The 17,993-nt window shown below is 38.3% G+C and overlaps 1 protein-coding gene across 5 annotated transcripts in view; it reads left to right on the top strand.

Moving 5' to 3' along the window:
- Nucleotides 1–17,993, top strand: part of LOC122550092 (ATP-dependent 6-phosphofructokinase, platelet type-like) — a 98,599-nt gene that overhangs the window by 37,663 nt on the left and 42,943 nt on the right. For all 5 annotated transcript variants that reach the window (XM_043690658.1, XM_043690655.1, XM_043690654.1 and 2 more), the window contains 4 exons: nt 3,583–3,652; nt 8,200–8,346; nt 11,996–12,066; nt 14,069–14,156. In XM_043690658.1, the coding sequence (XP_043546593.1) occupies nt 3,583–3,652; nt 8,200–8,346; nt 11,996–12,066; nt 14,069–14,156 (376 nt within the window). The remainder of the gene's footprint in view (nt 1–3,582; nt 3,653–8,199; nt 8,347–11,995; nt 12,067–14,068; nt 14,157–17,993) is intronic.

Raw genomic sequence — 17,993 nt, 5'->3', positions numbered from 1 at the left:
AGACCAAAGTGCACGAATGGATTTCAACACCACATTGGGTTCCAAGCAGTTCCACAAAGTCTTGTGTTGGGTTGACACCAGATGACTGCAGGATTAACAATGCACCACCAATGTAACAATGTACAGAGGCCATCGACAACTGTACCATCCAGTGAACTGGCATCTGTACAGTGCTTGCATGTCTCCAAACTGTGGGCCACTCTGGTGTAGTGCCTCATGCTGTGTAGACCCCACCTCTGTACTCTCCTCCAAATTATTCAGAATGTTAGTGACTGAACTGGCTGGTATAACTATGATATCGAGTAACAATGCAGTCTCTTCATCACTGTCTTCTTGTTGATCCTTCACTGGTGCTGACCTGGTGTTCCTAGGGATTTAGAAGTTCACAGTGCAGGAGAAGTAAGAGGTGCAAGTTCACACTTCGGCAGCTTGCAAGTTAGATGACACAATGGGACACGAAGAAAATGTGAGGAGGAGGATTATTGATAGTTTAAGCCAAGACTATAGCAGTGGCCATACCAGAAGTGATCAGCACAACCTCTTTCATTTGTTGGTATAGTTGCTGTATTCGGCTCATAATTCAATCAACTGTAAGGTTAGTACTGACTGACACTGAAACAAACAGGCAGCATTTGAAGAACATGAGTTATTTGTGCATTGTGATTCGTGCACCAGCCTCCAGGCTGTTGAATTTATCCTTTAAATCGTTTATTCTGCTTCAGAAAGATATTATCTCATAACCTTCAGTTTTGCAGCCAATCGGTGCACATAGTAAAAGTTGCAGCACGACTGTGCTTCCTAAGTTTATTGGCATGCAGTTGATCTGTGCAAAATAAATTCCATTAATATTTACATTACATTATTCTGGGACACTGGAAAACGTAATCACAAAATGCCATTTGTCATGCATACCAAGAAAAAATAAATTTTGTGAATGAAATTAATTTTCAATGACTTAAATTTCAAGGTTAAAGATATATACTGAAAGCAGAATAATGTGGATGCTGGGAAATGAAATAAAAACAGAACTTATTATGCATTCCCAGCATTTTCAGTATTTATGAAAAATACAGATGTTGGGATGTATCAAATAAAATGTTACCAATGTTGGGTGTGCAACACTTTTTTTATTTCTTTGAACCCTTGCCCTTGTTTATCAGTGTCTCATTGATTGAGCAGTTTACACAAATTGTTGGGTTATATGCTGAAAGGAGAAAGTGAGGACTGCAGATGCTGGAGATCAGAGCTGAAAAATGTGTTGCTGGAAAAGCGCAGCAGGTCAGGCAGCATCAAAGGAGCAGGAGAATTGACATTTCGGGCATAAGCCCTTCTTCAGGGCTGAAGAAGGGCTTATGCCCGAAACATCGATTCTCCTGCTCCTTATATGCTGAAACACTGGGTGAGACTTTACACGTTTTCCCTCCAGAAGAGGTTCCATAGAATCACAGTGCAGATAGAGGCCATTGGGGCAGTCGAGTCCACATCAACCCTCTGAAGAGCATCTCACCCAGACCCAAATCCCCACCCTATCCCTGTAACACCATGTTTACCATAGCTAACCCACCTAGCCTACACATCCCTGGACACCACAAACAATTTACCAGGCCAATCCAACCTGCAGATCTTTGGACTGTGGGAGGAAAAAGGAGCACTCGGAGGAAATCTACGCCGATACGGGGAGAATGTGCAAACTCCATACAGTCACCCAAGAGTAAAATCAAACCCAGGCCCTGGTGCTGTGAAGTAGCAGCACTAAACACTGAGCCACTGTACTTCCTTTACAAAAAAGGTTTGTTTTCCCCTCCCCACCCACTCCAAGTCAGTTGGCATGTCTGTAAAACATGGGGGAAATGTTTCATCTTGTGTGTTACCTATTGACTGTCAATGTGGTGCAATTAAAATGAATTGATGATAGCCACCTGTCAATAACACTGCATTGATTTGTACTTCATTTAGCAGTGTTAGAGTTTACTTTTCTCCCAGTCTAAACTCTGACATATAGTGAGATGCTTGTTGTATTATTCTCATTTCTTATCATTTACCAAGGTGAATGAGCCTCTTGAGCAATGCTAGATTGCAACTTCTTGTAGGCAGTTAAAGAAGATAATGAGAGGTGAGACTGAATGCGCTTGCTGTGCTTGCCTGGAATGGATTTCTCTGGCTTCTTCTATTCCTGATGTTAAATAAATCATATCAGGTCAAAGGGACTAACAGCTAGACAGAGTACTGTAGGAGACTATAAATTGGTTGCAAAAATAAAATGCCGCGTTTGGGTCTGAAGTGTGTAGCGAAACGAAGGTGAATAAAAGCAAACTGATCCACTGAAGAAAACTATACGCTTCTCTCGCCACAAATTGTGTCATTCTCCCCAATCAATGTCAGGCTCAACAAAACTGTTTGTAAGTCTGGCCACCTGTTTGACCCTGAGATTTGTTTCCAATCATATATCCAGATGAAAACTTGCAGCTTTACACCCCTGGGTCACCCTTGCTTTTGCTACTTCCAGACTCTGGTCTTCCATTGCTTTTCTGATTAGATTTTAAGATCCATAAATTGTAGCTTGTTCAAAACGTTTCTGCTTGCATCCTAACCCATATCAAATTTCACTCAACCAATAAATTCTGTGCTTACTGACATACATTGACAATCGATCCACCTTGTTTTAAAATTCTCATCCTTCTGTTCAGATCAGCCTGTGGATTTGCGCCTTGCAAAGTAATCTGCCCTCTTTCCCTCACCCACTGTCTTTGATCTGCCTTTGACATTGGTGCCATCTAAGTCTTAAACTTTGAAATGTATCCTGTAACTGTACGTGCACTTTTCAGAACCCCGTTAGAACTTAGTTCTTTGCTAAATATTTTGGCTACCTGTCGAATATTTCTTTTAGATTTTTCAATTCTTATCCGATAGAACTCTGATGCAATGCAATGTTTTTTCACTATGCTGAAGGTGTTTCAAGAATACCTGTTATTATTTTTTATATATTAAATCCTTGCATAGTATATGCATTCTTAAGATCATGCAGAGATGTCTGGACTCTGGTCGACAGTGCAAAACTAAGTAATAATTAAATAGCACCTCAATTAATTTAGAAGGATTAGTTGCCTTAGTTTTAAAAGTTTTATTCTGTTAATAAATGTGAGCTATCTGTTTTGGAAATTGTGGCTTCTGTTTCTCAATTAGCTCAAACATTATCCATATTAAGGAAATGTTATTTTTTCCATTCAATTCGTATAATAGTCTAAGTAAGTAAAATTAACATAGTCCCAATGGACCACAGGGCTGTTCTCCCATCAGAGAGATGGCTGGTGGCAGTTTAACCTGAAGGTCACCATGCCTCAGGTCAGGGGCAAGATGGGACCATCATTCTAACCTCAGCTGGCGCAGGAATTGAATCCATGCTGTTGGTGTGACTCCGTGTCGCTAACCAACCCCCATACTTTTATAATGCATTATTTTAAATTTACAACACATATAGTTATCATGTAATTAATGTCATTGATATTGCCTAAACTTTCAAATCTGGTCTTGAAATGTTAGTCTCATCTATGTTAATTTTTGTATTATTGTTTTTATAAACAGGAGTTTTGAGAACAATTTAAGGACTTATAAGTTATTGGTACACAAGAAACCGGATAATGAGCAGACACGCGTAAGTCCACATTGATTTGAGAATCACAGAGACAATCATAAGAATTTTGTTTCTAAATAGCAATACAGACTTGGAGAGTCATAATTTGTAATTGTGGACACTTGCAGAAGGCCTTGACCTTGTTATAATGTAAAACAGATCCAACAGCATGCAGCCCATTTTATGGTTCATACAGTTTTCACTTCCAGAGAATTCAATAAAAATATGAGTTGAGACTGAAGTAAAACAAACTGTTAATTCTTGGACTTTGCTGGTTACATTGATTACAAAATATTAAAATTCACTTCACTGCTTTTTCCACCCACACCTGTGATTTTTGGTTCAAGTTGATATTTTTCATTGATATCCACATTGACTTTGTTAGAGATTTCTGTTCAGCAGAAAGGAGGGAGGAGGCTCAAAACTCTTGTTTTACAAGAAAAACTGTGTTGCCTTCAATGTTATGCAATACTTCATTGATTGTGCCTTGTCATGGAAAAAATATGAATCAATTCATAGGTTTTTAAAAAAAATAAATTTACATTTCTGCCATAGAGAGATTTGAACCCTTTTCACCAAAACCTGGGACCTTGAATTACCAGTCCAATGTCTGTCACAAACTCCCCAGTAATTTTATTTTCATGCACAGAATGAGGGCGTTTCCGGCTCTGCCAGCATTTATTGTCCATCCCTATTTACTCAGGGGGCAGGTAAGAGTCAACCACATTGCCGTGGGTCTGGAGTCATGTGGAGGCCAGACCAGGTAGGGATGGCAGTTTCCTTCCCTAAAGGCCATTCGTGAACCACATGGTTTTTCCAACAATTGACAATGGATTTGTGGTCGTCATTAGACTCATAATTCCAGATCTTTTAAAAAGATTGAATTCAGATTCCACCATCTGCCATACCAGGATTTGAACGCCAATTCCCAAACATTAGCTGGGTCTCTGGATTAGTACTGAAAACCAAATTTGCTGGAAAATACAGCGGGTCAGGCAGTATCTGTCGAGAGAGAACAAGCCATCGTTTTGAGTCTACATTACTCTTCATCAGAGCTATTGACACATCAGCTGGACTCGAAACATTAACTTGCTCTCTCTCCATGGATGCTATATGACCTGCTGTGACCTCCAGCAATTTTTGTTTTCAGTACAGATTCTAGCATCTGCAGTAATTTGCTTCTCTCTGGCTTAACAGTCCAGTGATGATATCACTAAGCAATTGCCTCCCCACGTATATAGATATAAATCCAATAGTGGGAGAAGTTCAGAATAAAGGACTAAATATTATTATAGCATAAACGTTAACTACAAATTGGGCTCTTGTGATCCAAAATGATAAAGTAATTCGAATCAGTCATGTCTCTTAAAAAAAAGACAACAGCTTATGGAAAATACTGTGGCTCTCCAAAGTTAAAAATCACACAACATCATGCAGCTGCTCCTTCATGAGGTGGTTGTCACCTGATGAAGGAATAGTGCTCCGAAAGCTGGTGCTTCCAATTAAACCTGTTGGACTATAACCTGGTGTTGTGTGATTTTTAACTTTGTACTCCCCAGTCCACCTCCAAACTGTGGCTGTCCGGACAGTCTATCCATTAACATCACTTCCCTCCATAATTTTCAGCGGTTCACTGTTGACCACTTGGCTACAGCAGTGAATTTTGGAAGCAGCATGCTCTTAAACCAAATTTCTGGCTCAAATCCAGCCTTTCGAGTCTTATGTCCATTGTTTCTCAAAACAAAAGGTCTGAAAACAACTTATGTCTTATCTCTTTCAGATTTGGCAAAATCTGTAAATCTATTCACAAAGCTAAGACTGTTGACTTATCTGTGATAAAGTCTCTCAAAAGCTTGCTGTCTATTAATCGAACTCCATCATATTGTAAGATCATTCCTTGTCCTGGTGTGTAGTCCCAGGGTCAGTACAATAAGGACATTACATCTTTTTAAACAACAAAAGAAGTACTTGGGCGTAAACAGTATCCAGTCAAAACACAGCTGGGTGTCCTTGGGAACAGGGCCAAAATCTATGGCCAGAATAAACTGCTCCTGATCACAAACAATTCTTCATGACTTAATCAAAGCACAATTTAGTTTCTCTCAAAGTTTACAAAGTAATAACAAAAATAAACATAGCTGCAGAAACTCAGCAGGTCTGGCAGCATCAGTGATGAGCAAACAGAGTCAATGTCCAGAGACATTTCTTCAGAACTGATAGTAGCTAGGAAAGGTTGATACGTATGCTGGGGTGTTGGTGGAGGTGCGTGGGGGATGTAGATGAAAGGTGGAGTTGGAGCCCACAGATAGAGAATGGTATTTTGGCAGAAAAAGGGTATTGATTTGGGTTGGGAGAACATAAACCCTGTGACTAGGGACTGTTAGCAGGTGAAACCAAGAAATTACAGACCGGTGAGTCACATGTCAGTGGTAGGGAAACTAGTGTAAATTGTGACTTGGAGATGCCGGTGTACAAAGTTAAAAATCACACAACACCAGGTTATAGTCCAACAGGTTTAATTGGAAGCACACTAGCTTTCAGAGTGCCGCTCCTTCACCAGGTGATAGTGGGGGACACAATTGTAAGGCACAGAATTTATAGCAAAAATGTACAGTGTGATGTAACTGAAATTATACATTGAAAAATACCTTGATTGTCTGTTGAGTCTTTCATCTGTTAGAATACCATGATAGTTTCACTTCTTTCATGTGTAAATCACAAAACCTTATTTTAAAAGTTGCATTCTCAGGTTAGCTGTAACAATGGGTGTTAGCTAGACAATATGTTGAAGGTGTTAGCCTCCTATGTTCTCTGTCTATGCCATGATGTTTAGATTGATTCTAATCTAAAAAGTGAGAAAACAGATTTTACATGAATTCATGCAGTTTTGAACAAAGTACAATGTAACCCTGCAAGTACAAATTCACCCCACAAAATATATGTGTGCATGTGGGTATTTGTCTGTCTGTGTGTGTGTGTCTGGGGTGGGGGTTTGTGAGTGTCTGTGAGAGAGAGTGTGTATGTGTGTGTGTATGAGTGTAGAGTGGTCTAAGTCTCTGAGAGGATGCCTGTGTGGGTGTGGGAGTGTGTTTGTCTGTAAGGGTGTGTGTGTGTGTGTGAATTCATGTAAAATTGCATGAATTCATGTAAAACTCCGTTTATCACTTTTTAGATTAGAATCAAAAGTTGCTGGAAGTTGCTGAAAATGTGTTGCTGGAAAAACGCAGCAGGTCAGGCAGCATCCAAGGAACAGGAGAATCGACGTTTCGGGCATAAGCCCTTCCTCAGGAATGAGGAAAGTGTGTCCAGCAGGCTAAGATAAATGGTAGGGAGGAGGGACTTGGGGGAGGGGCGTTGGAATTGCGATAGGTGGAGGGAGGTCAAGGAAGTTGCCTGGGATGGAGAAATTGAGCTACAAGGAGAGACTAAGTAGGCTTGGATTGTTTTCTGAGAGAGAACAGGGTTGAGGTATACAAGATTATGTGCCGTATCGACAGGGTAGATAGACAGGAGCTGTTCCCCTTGGTTGAGGTGTCAGTCATGAGAGGACATCATTTTAGGGTATGGGGCAGGAGATTTAGAATGCACTGCCTGGGTAGGTAGCGCAGCTGGAAACCTTGCAACCTTTAAAAAATATTTGGATGAGTACTTGTGAAGTCATAACATTCAGGGATGGGACAAGCGCAGGAAATTGGGATTAATTTTGATCTGACTTCATCTGTTGAAGGAGCAGTGCTCTGAAAGCTTGTGATTTCTAATAAACCTGTTGGACTATAACCTGGTGGTGTGTGACTTCTGATTCTGTTCTAACTACAATGCATATTTTCTTTAAAAGAGGGTTGACTGTAAGGTGGGCTGAGCTTTCAGAATTTTTTGAAATTATTTCTAGAACAATGAAACTAAAAAATAAATAATTTGTGCTAACCTTATACTGAATCTTGGTCAGACCACCAATTGAGCATTTTGTTCCTCTCTGTTCACTATCATTACATAAGAGATGTAGAGCATTGGAGAAGGTGCAAAGAAAATTTGTAAGGATGGTACTAGAAGTGTGGAGTTGGGTAGATAGCAAGGAGTTGGGTGGTGACAGTGATGATAGGTTGAAATGGTTGGTCATTTTTCTCTTAAAAGGAGTGACTGACCTACTTGTCTATAAAATTATGAAAACTTTTTGAAGAGAAGGCTTCCCACGTATAGAAAAAAACAAATCCCATGCGATTGTCTCTCAGAAATCAAATTGAAATTTCAGAAGAAGTTTCCTTACCCAGAAAGTGATTAGAATGTGAGGCATGAGTTGAGGCAAATTAAGGCATTTAAATGGAAGTTGGATGAGCCCATTATGAAGAATGGAACAGAAGGGTGTGTTGGTGGGGTTAGATGAAAGATAGTGGGAGGAGACGCCGACAGAGTATAAACATTGGCATGCACCCAATTTGGGACAAATGACCTACTCGTGTGTTGCAAAAACCTCATAATATTGCAAGATGGTTTCTTGCGTCAGTAAAATGATTGAAAACGCCCATTCACATTGTAGGGTGATGCATATTTCCCTCTCCTTTCACCCTCAGAGCAACTTCAATGTGGCAGTCCTGAACGTGGGTGCCCCGGCAGCTGGCATGAATGCAGCTGTTCGTTCTGCAGTGAGGACTGGCATCTCCCAAGGTCACACGATGTTTGCAGTTGCTGATGGGTTTGAGGGTTTCATAAAAGGGCAGGTGAGTCAATTTATTGTCTGAGCCTACTTGTCTAAACGTGTTGTTTCCTGTATTTGAAGTGGATACTGCCGATATTTGTAAAGAAGGGAGACAATAAAATGAATTGTTTAGTGTACATTTGAAAGAAAAAAAAACTGGAATATTTCATTTTTGGGTAAGTTTGGAAAAGTGTGACCATGCACCAGATGATTTTGAGCGACTGAGGGAACACCAACTCCAGTACTCAATCAACTCCAGTGGCTACATCTTCAAACTTTTTGACCAGACTAACAATACCTGAAACAGCTGCTTGTTCTACTGATATGAAGTGTCACAGTTTATTGTTATTATTTGAGCATATGGGTTTGAAAGTAGAGTTAAAACAATTCCAACAAGCCTGATGATATCTGGACCAATGTCCTTGTTAACTAAAGCAATGATTCTCACCTGCCAACATATCCTTAGCTCCTGTCTGTCTTCCTGACAAGGTTATCAAGCATGTGGGATTCTCCAGGACAATCGAGGATGGTAGAGTTGGAAAGTTCCCAACTCCCAATGTCCATTTCCTTGACATAAAAACATCTGACTCTTAACTTGCGATACCTCAGTTAGAAAATTAAAACTTAAAATTGGACATTGTAGGGCACAGTGTAGATGCTGCATTTCAGAGAAATGAGACGTTTTATCTTAGAGTGATAAAGAATGAATTTTCACTGGTCTCAACTACTTGAGGGCAGATAAGATATCTGCCATCATTTCTATACTCCCATGAAGTTTCTTTCAAAGTAACATTGGTGTTGTGTAGGATCTGGTAGTTCAAACGGTGAAATGGGGAAGTCAGAAGAAATTTGATCTGAATACTACAGTAAATCAAAAATAGCTTGGCCCCGTGTTTGGTACTTCTGTTTCACGGTGCCAGGGACCCAGATTTAATTCCACCCTCGATGACTGTGTGGAGTTTGCATGTTCTCCCTATATCTGCATGAGTTTCCTCCGGTCCAGAGATGTGCAGGTTAGGTTGATTTGCCATGCTAAATTGCCAAGCATCCAGGGATGCGCAGGCTAGGTGGATTAGCTGGGGATGTCGAGGTCAGTTGCTCTTCAGAGGGTATGTGATAACTCAATGGGCTGAATGGCCTCTATCTGCGCTGTGGGGATTCTATAATTATCCTATATTGGTTGAAAATGAGGTCAAGCATTTACTCCTATTGAGTATGAATTAATCCTCATGCTGGTGCATACATTGGTTTGGAATGCAAACCCAGAGGCCAGAGCAAACATTTATCCTGATTCATGTAATGTAATAAATAATAGTGCTAGAGATCTTTACAAGCGTCTCAAGTTTTTACTAGATGTATCAATGACCGGATGAAGAAGAGTTGTTATATCCAAATCTCATAAATTACATGAAATTCGGAGACATCTGTGTAATGCAGCTGAGAGATAATATGTTCAGTTTCGATTGGATGTTGTGTTGGGGAGAGGGTGGTGGAAGGTACTGTTAGTAGAGGGTGGCACTGCACAGCAGTGCTAAAGGAAGAGTGTGCTCAGAAAGTTTTGAAGTCTGGGGAACACTCTGTTCCTCCTGCCTTTACAGCAATGAATTGCTTTCAGTAAGAGCTGACATTTTGTTAGCCAAAAACCAATGAAGAATTTGACTCTTTAATATGGAATCTTGGCTAGGATGCCGAAAGCACAGTATAAGTACTTTATTTGTGTATGAGAGCACCTAATTGCCAATTTAGTATGACCGCCAGGTATGCCAGAAAAATCACTTGGCCCACTTTATGATCAGGCATCTTTTGGATGTGCTTGGAATTATGGGTACCCAAATTAAACCTTGTGCCTGTTTTGCACCTGTCAAAATCAGTGGCACGAGTTCCAATTTTTACCTGCTAATAATTTAAAATCCCACATTAGCAAATAGTGAAATGGAGTTGACTAAACGTGGTAATTTTAGGGCTAACTCTCAAATGAAAACTTCTGGATTATTAGAAAATGCCAGTGGGTTTACTGGTGTTATGGAAGGAGTTTGCTATCTTTACTCAGTCTGGCAACTACACTTCCATACTTCGTTGTTATTTTTAATGCCCTAACACTAATGAGGGATGGGGAAATATATAACATGTTTGCTAAAGTCACCAACTTTAAAAGAGCAAGTGAGAAGGAATGTGCTCTGAGTGCTGATGAATGCTAAATTAAAAATCTCACTCAAAAGGCTGCAACATTAGCTGGGTGCTGGAGAGGAAATTCATGTTGATGCAGAATAGATCTTAGGATACATTTTTGCTGTGTATTTGACCAAACTATATCAAGGTGTTCTGACTCCCAATGTTAATGACACATATTTCAAATAATGGCAAACACGTCTCAGTGCTGAGAATATAAATTCTTTGCCTGTTCGAATTGAAAGGTTATTATTAGGTTGCAGACTGCAAAGTTGGCAATTTTCCTTCACATCCAGAAAGATCCTCTTGCCATTTCAATTAATTGGAGAGACCTAAAATAGTTTGAGCTTTTACTTTAACCTGATTAACAGACTTGCTTTATGGCTGCTTTCCTTTTAAATCAGTCTTATAACCAGCCGATTTGATTTGATCAGCTTGCTATTACTGCTTTTTAAGTGAATAAAAATGTCTTTATTATTAATGTGCCCTGGATTATTCAAAGCTGAAGATGGATCAGTGAAGAGAAAGTGATATCACTTATAAAAGAATATTTTCCATCTCAGTTTCTTCCTTCTAGCTAACATTTGAGTAGAAGATTTGTTATTCACAGTCAGTTGGAATGCAATCCTCAATGTTAGCCTAGAACTTGTCCTGGACTGTGACAAGGATGAGTAGCTATTTCCTGAAGAACAGACCACAATTTTAAACACATTACTCATCACTGAGGGTCTTTGAGTTAGAGTTATGTTTTTTCACGAATACAAGAAAGTGCTATATGCAGCATGTTTTAAGGGTCCCACTACTCTTTTGGGGGATGTTATTGGGGAATAGGATTGCTGTTACTGACATCAACAAGTGGCCTAATTTCACACAGGTTACTATTTAAAAGAAACAGTCATGGCTAAGTGAACATTAAAGCACTCTTTTAAGTGTACTTGCAAGTTAGTTAATATTGTGAATTGATTTTCTTGTGAATTAGTTCAGACTTGATTTAATTGGGAGGGAACTTGAACAACTCAAGTGGTTTACTTGCATGTGTGGGATTGCCACAAACTAGTGACTCCATAATTTGTAGATAACTAAAGCAGTCTACCTTACCAAGCACTTTGGATGAAGAATTGCACAATAACCTTGTGCTGCAGCATAATAGAATGTACATTGCTGCCTGGGATCACCCACAAAATAAACAAAGCAAGGTCCCAAAGTGAGTCTGAGTAAACACTGAGCAGAAGCCTAGTAACTTACCCACTGGGCAGTTCTGCCTTAGCTCAATTTCATGTCAACTGATAACTGGCTTCTTCTCATCAGTTTGAAAGCAGCAGAAATTAAAGGATGTTAGCAGATTCAGAGTTCTGTCTCACTTCGGGGAAGATTTCTTAGCAGAGCAGTGTTTGAAGGCAAGTTACTCAAAAATGTCACAAAAAAGTTACAAGAGAACCAACAATCAGTTTTAAGAGATACAGAATAAATTACAATGGCATTATTTTCTCCTCTTCCTTCAGATCAAAGAAATTAAATGGAGCGATGTTGGAGGCTGGACAGGTCAAGGTGGTTCGCTTTTGGGTACTAAACGGTAAATGCATTGTTAACTATGGTTTACATGTCATTTAATCTTGAGTGAATAGAAATGTACGCTGGCATTTTTAAATGTCACTCTTTTCAGAGGGCCATAAATCTTTGGAATTCATTTCCTGAAAAAGGCGATAAAATCAGATTCCTCAAATATTTTTAGGGCAGCGGTAGACAGTCTTGTCAGAAGCAAGGGGTGGAAGGTTATCAGGATAAGACTGGAACTAAGATTTGAGATTACAATCAAATCCACCATAATCTTATTGAATGGGGGACCAGGTCTGAGGAGCGCTCTGATTGATTCCTGTTCTGAATTCTTAGTCATGTTCAGCAATAAGTAAACTGAATTAGATTTTCTGGGGGAAAAAAAAACAATTAAAATAGCATGAATGTGCAGAAATTTGCGAAAAGGAAAATGACGGAGGCTGTGGCAGCTGAGAAAGAAGCTTTAGTGTGGAGATGGGGTGACTCTCCCTGAGGTTTGAATAGATGTAGTGGTATTGCTGGGATAAAATGGATAAATCTTTCTGATGTTTGTAACAAGATTGTTCAAATAGTTCTTGTATGGTATAGTGTGAATTTTGTTTCTCTTTAGTAGACATTCATGTGTCTTTCTTACAATATTTGTAGCCTCTTTAATATATGTACAGTACCTGACCACCATAGTAAACCAAAAATTAAAACTTATGATCTATTAAACAGGTTTCACCACCAGCTGGAATTATAAATGAGTCTTTTGTTTGGTGTTGAAATGGTTTGTTTGCAAATAATTTATAATTTCAATAAGGTTTTATTATGTACTCTGTTCACATTAGGGTTTTGTAATTAATCTAGAAAATATGATATATTTCTGTTCAGTGTGATGGTAACTGTAGAGATTGGATGTTAGCACGTGAAGCAATTAAGTCATAGATCCTGCAGTCCAACTAGTCCATGCTGACCATGTTCCCAAACTAAACTAGCCCCATTTGCCTACGTTTAACTCATATCCCTTCAAACATTTCTTATTCATGTACTTATCTAAATGTTTTTTAAACATTGTAACTGTACCCGCATCCACCACTTCCTCTGGAGTTTCATTTCACACACAACCACCCTCCATACAAAAGCAATGCCCCTCATGCCCTTTTGTAAATCCTGCTCCTCTTGCCATATAAATATGTCCCCAGTCTTGAAATCACCCACCAAGAGAAAAGACGTTTGCCATTCACTATATCTATACCCCGCATGATTTTATAAAACTCTATTAGATCACTCTTCAACATTCTAATCTCCAGTGAGAGAGGTCCCAGCCTATCCAGCCTCTCCCCATAGCTTAAACCCTTCATTCTCAGCAATAGCCTGATAAATCTTGTCTGAACTGTCTCCAGCTTAATAATACCTGTCCTACAACAGAAAGACCAGTACTCCAGAAGAGGTCTCACCGTCTTGTACAACCTCAACATATGTATCAACTCCTATGTATCAACTCCTATTCTCAAAGGGCTGAACAATGAAGGCAACTGTGCTGAATGTCTTCTTAACCACTGTATCTACATGTGATGCAAACTTCAAAGAATTATGTACCTAAACCCTAGCCCTCTCTGATCTGCAGCACTATTAAAGGTCCTACTTTTAACTGTATGAGCCTTGATTATTTATATCAGTGTAGAAGGAGTGCCTTTTCTTGTCTGGGATGGAAAGACAATAGGAACAAATGGAACTACTATGCTTGTATGTATCCTTAAGAACAGAGGAAAATTGGTAGTGGTGGTTAGGCTAATTTTGGATACCCGAGCTTAATGCAGTTTTGAGGATGTAAATTCATACACAGCACTCCTGTTTCAGACAAGGAAATGTTCCGATATTCAAAACAGGGTTTTATATCATTACTGGACCATAATTGGAGGGAGTTTGTATATTTGATCCAAATACAGAAGCCATTGTTCTCCATGCTATCCATTGCAAATGATTATGAACCAATTGTCTTTGTTCCTGATGTGTCTCTTTTCACTTATACATCACAGTACCCTTCCCGTAAAGAATGCAGAAGCCATTGCTGAGCAAATACGTTTGCATAATATCAATGCTCTTCTGCTTATTGGTGGCTTTGAGGTACGTGCTGCATTTTGTTCTCTGCATTCTAAAACTTGCTTAAATGTTAAGTGTACGTTTGAAAGCTAAATATAATTATCAAGTATAGGCTTTGCTGAACGTACAAAAAAATTGTTGAATATATAAATTAAATATTCAAAGTTATCAATTGAAGAACAAAAGTTCAAAAGTATGTCACATCTTAAAAATTGTGATGCTGATTCCATAGTGCAGCTGAATAGATAATTTTTGGGTTGCTTCGTGATCTTCAAACAACTCAAAGGAGGCACTCTGGCTAAGATAATTAACCCTGCTGCATCAGCAAAAAACTGGCTGTAACATTGCATAAATCGTCATGTAACCTAATTGATTAACTCTGGTGATGAACTCCAACTATCAATTTAACTACACTTTGTTAGAAAATTGTCATTTATAGCACTTTTTCAAAAAGAATATTTACGTCACATATTTTGTGGTTTAGATTATCCGGATATTTCAAATCAATACTAACTGATCAAAACTGTGGTAGTTGATACTGAAAAACGTAATTTTACTTCCCTCAAAATTTGAAGTTTTGCACAGCAAAAGAAAAGTTTGAAGGTTGTATCTTTTTTAAAAAATTGAACTATCAGTCTGCATTTAAAAAGTTAATTTTATACTTGAATGCTGAATTTATATTGTGAATTGATAAACTATGATACAATATTAAAACACCAATGAAATCTAGTATTTCAGCTTCAAATGGCTTAACATATGAATTCTCTTTGTAAAGAAAGGAAGTACTGTGTTGTTACAGGAGAGTGCTTGGAAACAATTCAAAAAGCTTCCAGTTCGTAACTGATGAGAGTATGGTGAAATGTTGCAGCAATCAGGTCAAGGATGGGCTTCCAATACAATCCAATCCGTAAAGTAATTGAACAGCCATTTCGATGACAGTGTTTTTTTCCCCACTGGCTAATTAACTAAAGGGATTGTTTTGATTGGCTAAGAAAAGCTGGGAAAAGTAACTAAAAATAAACTTCAAAAAGTCCTAAATAGTAATCAATGCCTTGAGTCTTATCCAAATTTATATGACTTCATTTAAATTTTTGTATATTTGAAATGGGCAAGTGCTTTAAATATTTGCAATCGAGCTCAATTTGCTGAATGGCCATCTTTCACATTTCTCATTTCCCACCTCCACTTTATTGAGTTTTACAGATTATGATCTTCAGACACACAATTTGGAGCTGTATGCATGAGATTAGTAAAGCGTGTTAGTGAACAATTTGTCAATAATGTTATTGAGTTAACATTCAACTGGAACCTGAAGTAACAAAGTTATTGAACAGTGTACATAAGGAGAATGCTGGATAAATTCAACAGCAACATCCCAAACTTCTGCAACATGGACAGAATGTGTATAGCATTTTGTAGAAATTGATAAGTATTTTGAGTGGCTCTTGATTTTTTTTTACTGCATTGCTGGCTCAATCATATAAAGTATTGGTGAGATGGTCTTTTGTAGTTGGTTGTTGTAGCTGCCCCTTTTACTGTCACTTCATTGCACATCATTTTGATATTTAGACATAAAAATTAACATATATTACACGGCCAGTGTCTAGATCTTTTTCTGTAGTGTAGTTCAGGGCGCAGTAAAGTGAATGTGTGGTAAATTTAACCCTTTCATAGGCTGAAATGATGTAAAGTGGAAGAAAGCTTATTTGCTTTTTTCCCCCTTTGAGTGGACAGTGGGAAAGTGGTGGAAGGAGGAGCAGAGAGATTATCAAAGTGATAAATGTGTCAAGAGCAATCCTTTTGTGGCAAACAAGTGCTGGTGGGAGCTCAAACCAAAGGAAGGCCAAGGGCCAACGTTACACATTGAGTTTCAAGATGACCTCCTTGTTCCTTTTTCAATAGAATCAGGCCCTTCATTGACCACTCATGTTTGGTGAATCATATAGATATGTTCATGTTGTGACCTTCTTGGTTGAAGGAGGAAGAGCAGTGGTGGGTGGTTGCAGTGTGGGAGTCTAAATGCTCCAACTATCAATTTAACTACACTTTGTTAGAAAATTGTCATTTATAGCACTTTTTCAAAAAGAATATTTACGTCACATATTTTGTGGTTTAGATTATCCGGATATTTCAAATCAATACTAACTGATCAAAACTGTGGTAGTTGATACTGAAAAACGTAATTTTACTTCCCTCAAAATTTGAAGTTTTGCACACAACTATCAATTTAACTACACTTTGTTAGAAAATTGTCATTTATAGCACTTTTTCAAAAAGAATATATACGTCACATATTTTGTGGTTTAGATTATCCGGATATTTCAAATCAATACTAACTGATCAAAACTGTGGTAGTTGATACTGAAAAACGTAATTTTACTTCCCTCAAAATTTGAAGTTTTGCACAGCAAAAGAAAAGTTTGAAGGTTGTATCTTTTTTAAAAAATTGAACTATCAGTCTGCATTTAAAAAGTTAATTTTATACTTGAATGCTGAATTTATATTGTGAATTGATAAACTATGATACAATATTAAAACACCAATGAAATCTAGTATTTCAGCTTCAAATGGCTTAACATATGAATTCTCTTTGTAAAGAAAGGAAGTACTGTGTTGTTACAGGAGAGTGCTTGGAAACAATTCAAAAAGCTTCCAGTTCGTAACTGATGAGAGTATGGTGAAATGTTGCAGCAATCAGGTCAAGGATGGGCTTCCAATACAATCCAATCCGTAAAGTAATTGAACAGCCATTTCGATGACAGTGTTTTTTTCCCCACTGGCTAATTAACTAAAGGGATTGTTTTGATTGGCTAAGAAAAGCTGGGAAAAGTAACTAAAAATAAACTTCAAAAAGTCCTAAATAGTAATCAATGCCTTGAGTCTTATCCAAATTTATATGACTTCATTTAAATTTTTGTATATTTGAAATGGGCAAGTGCTTTAAATATTTGCAATCGAGCTCAATTTGCTGAATGGCCATCTTTCACATTTCTCATTTCCCACCTCCACTTTATTGAGTTTTACAGATTATGATCTTCAGACACACAATTTGGAGCTGTATGCATGAGATTAGTAAAGCGTGTTAGTGAACAATTTGTCAATAATGTTATTGAGTTAACATTCAACTGGAACCTGAAGTAACAAAGTTATTGAACAGTGTACATAAGGAGAATGCTGGATAAATTCAACAGCAACATCCCAAACTTCTGCAACATGGACAGAATGTGTATAGCATTTTGTAGAAATTGATAAGTATTTTGAGTGGCTCTTGATTTTTTTTTACTGCATTGCTGGCTCAATCATATAAAGTATTGGTGAGATGGTCTTTTGTAGTTGGTTGTTGTAGCTGCCCCTTTTACTGTCACTTCATTGCACATCATTTTGATATTTAGACATAAAAATTAACATATATTACACGGCCAGTGTCTAGATCTTTTTCTGTAGTGTAGTTCAGGGCGCAGTAAAGTGAATGTGTGGTAAATTTAACCCTTTCATAGGCTGAAATGATGTAAAGTGGAAGAAAGCTTATTTGCTTTTTTCCCCCTTTGAGTGGACAGTGGGAAAGTGGTGGAAGGAGGAGCAGAGAGATTATCAAAGTGATAAATGTGTCAAGAGCAATCCTTTTGTGGCAAACAAGTGCTGGTGGGAGCTCAAACCAAAGGAAGGCCAAGGGCCAACGTTACACATTGAGTTTCAAGATGACCTCCTTGTTCCTTTTTCAATAGAATCAGGCCCTTCATTGACCACTCATGTTTGGTGAATCATATAGATATGTTCATGTTGTGACCTTCTTGGTTGAAGGAGGAAGAGCAGTGGTGGGTGGTTGCAGTGTGGGAGTCTAAATGATGAAAGTAGTTGAAG

The sequence above is a fragment of the Chiloscyllium plagiosum genome, chromosome 5 (assembly GCF_004010195.1).
Source record: "Chiloscyllium plagiosum isolate BGI_BamShark_2017 chromosome 5, ASM401019v2, whole genome shotgun sequence".
Taxonomy (NCBI): Eukaryota; Metazoa; Chordata; class Chondrichthyes; order Orectolobiformes; family Hemiscylliidae; genus Chiloscyllium; species Chiloscyllium plagiosum.
This window is presented reverse-complemented; position numbering and strand designations above follow the sequence as displayed.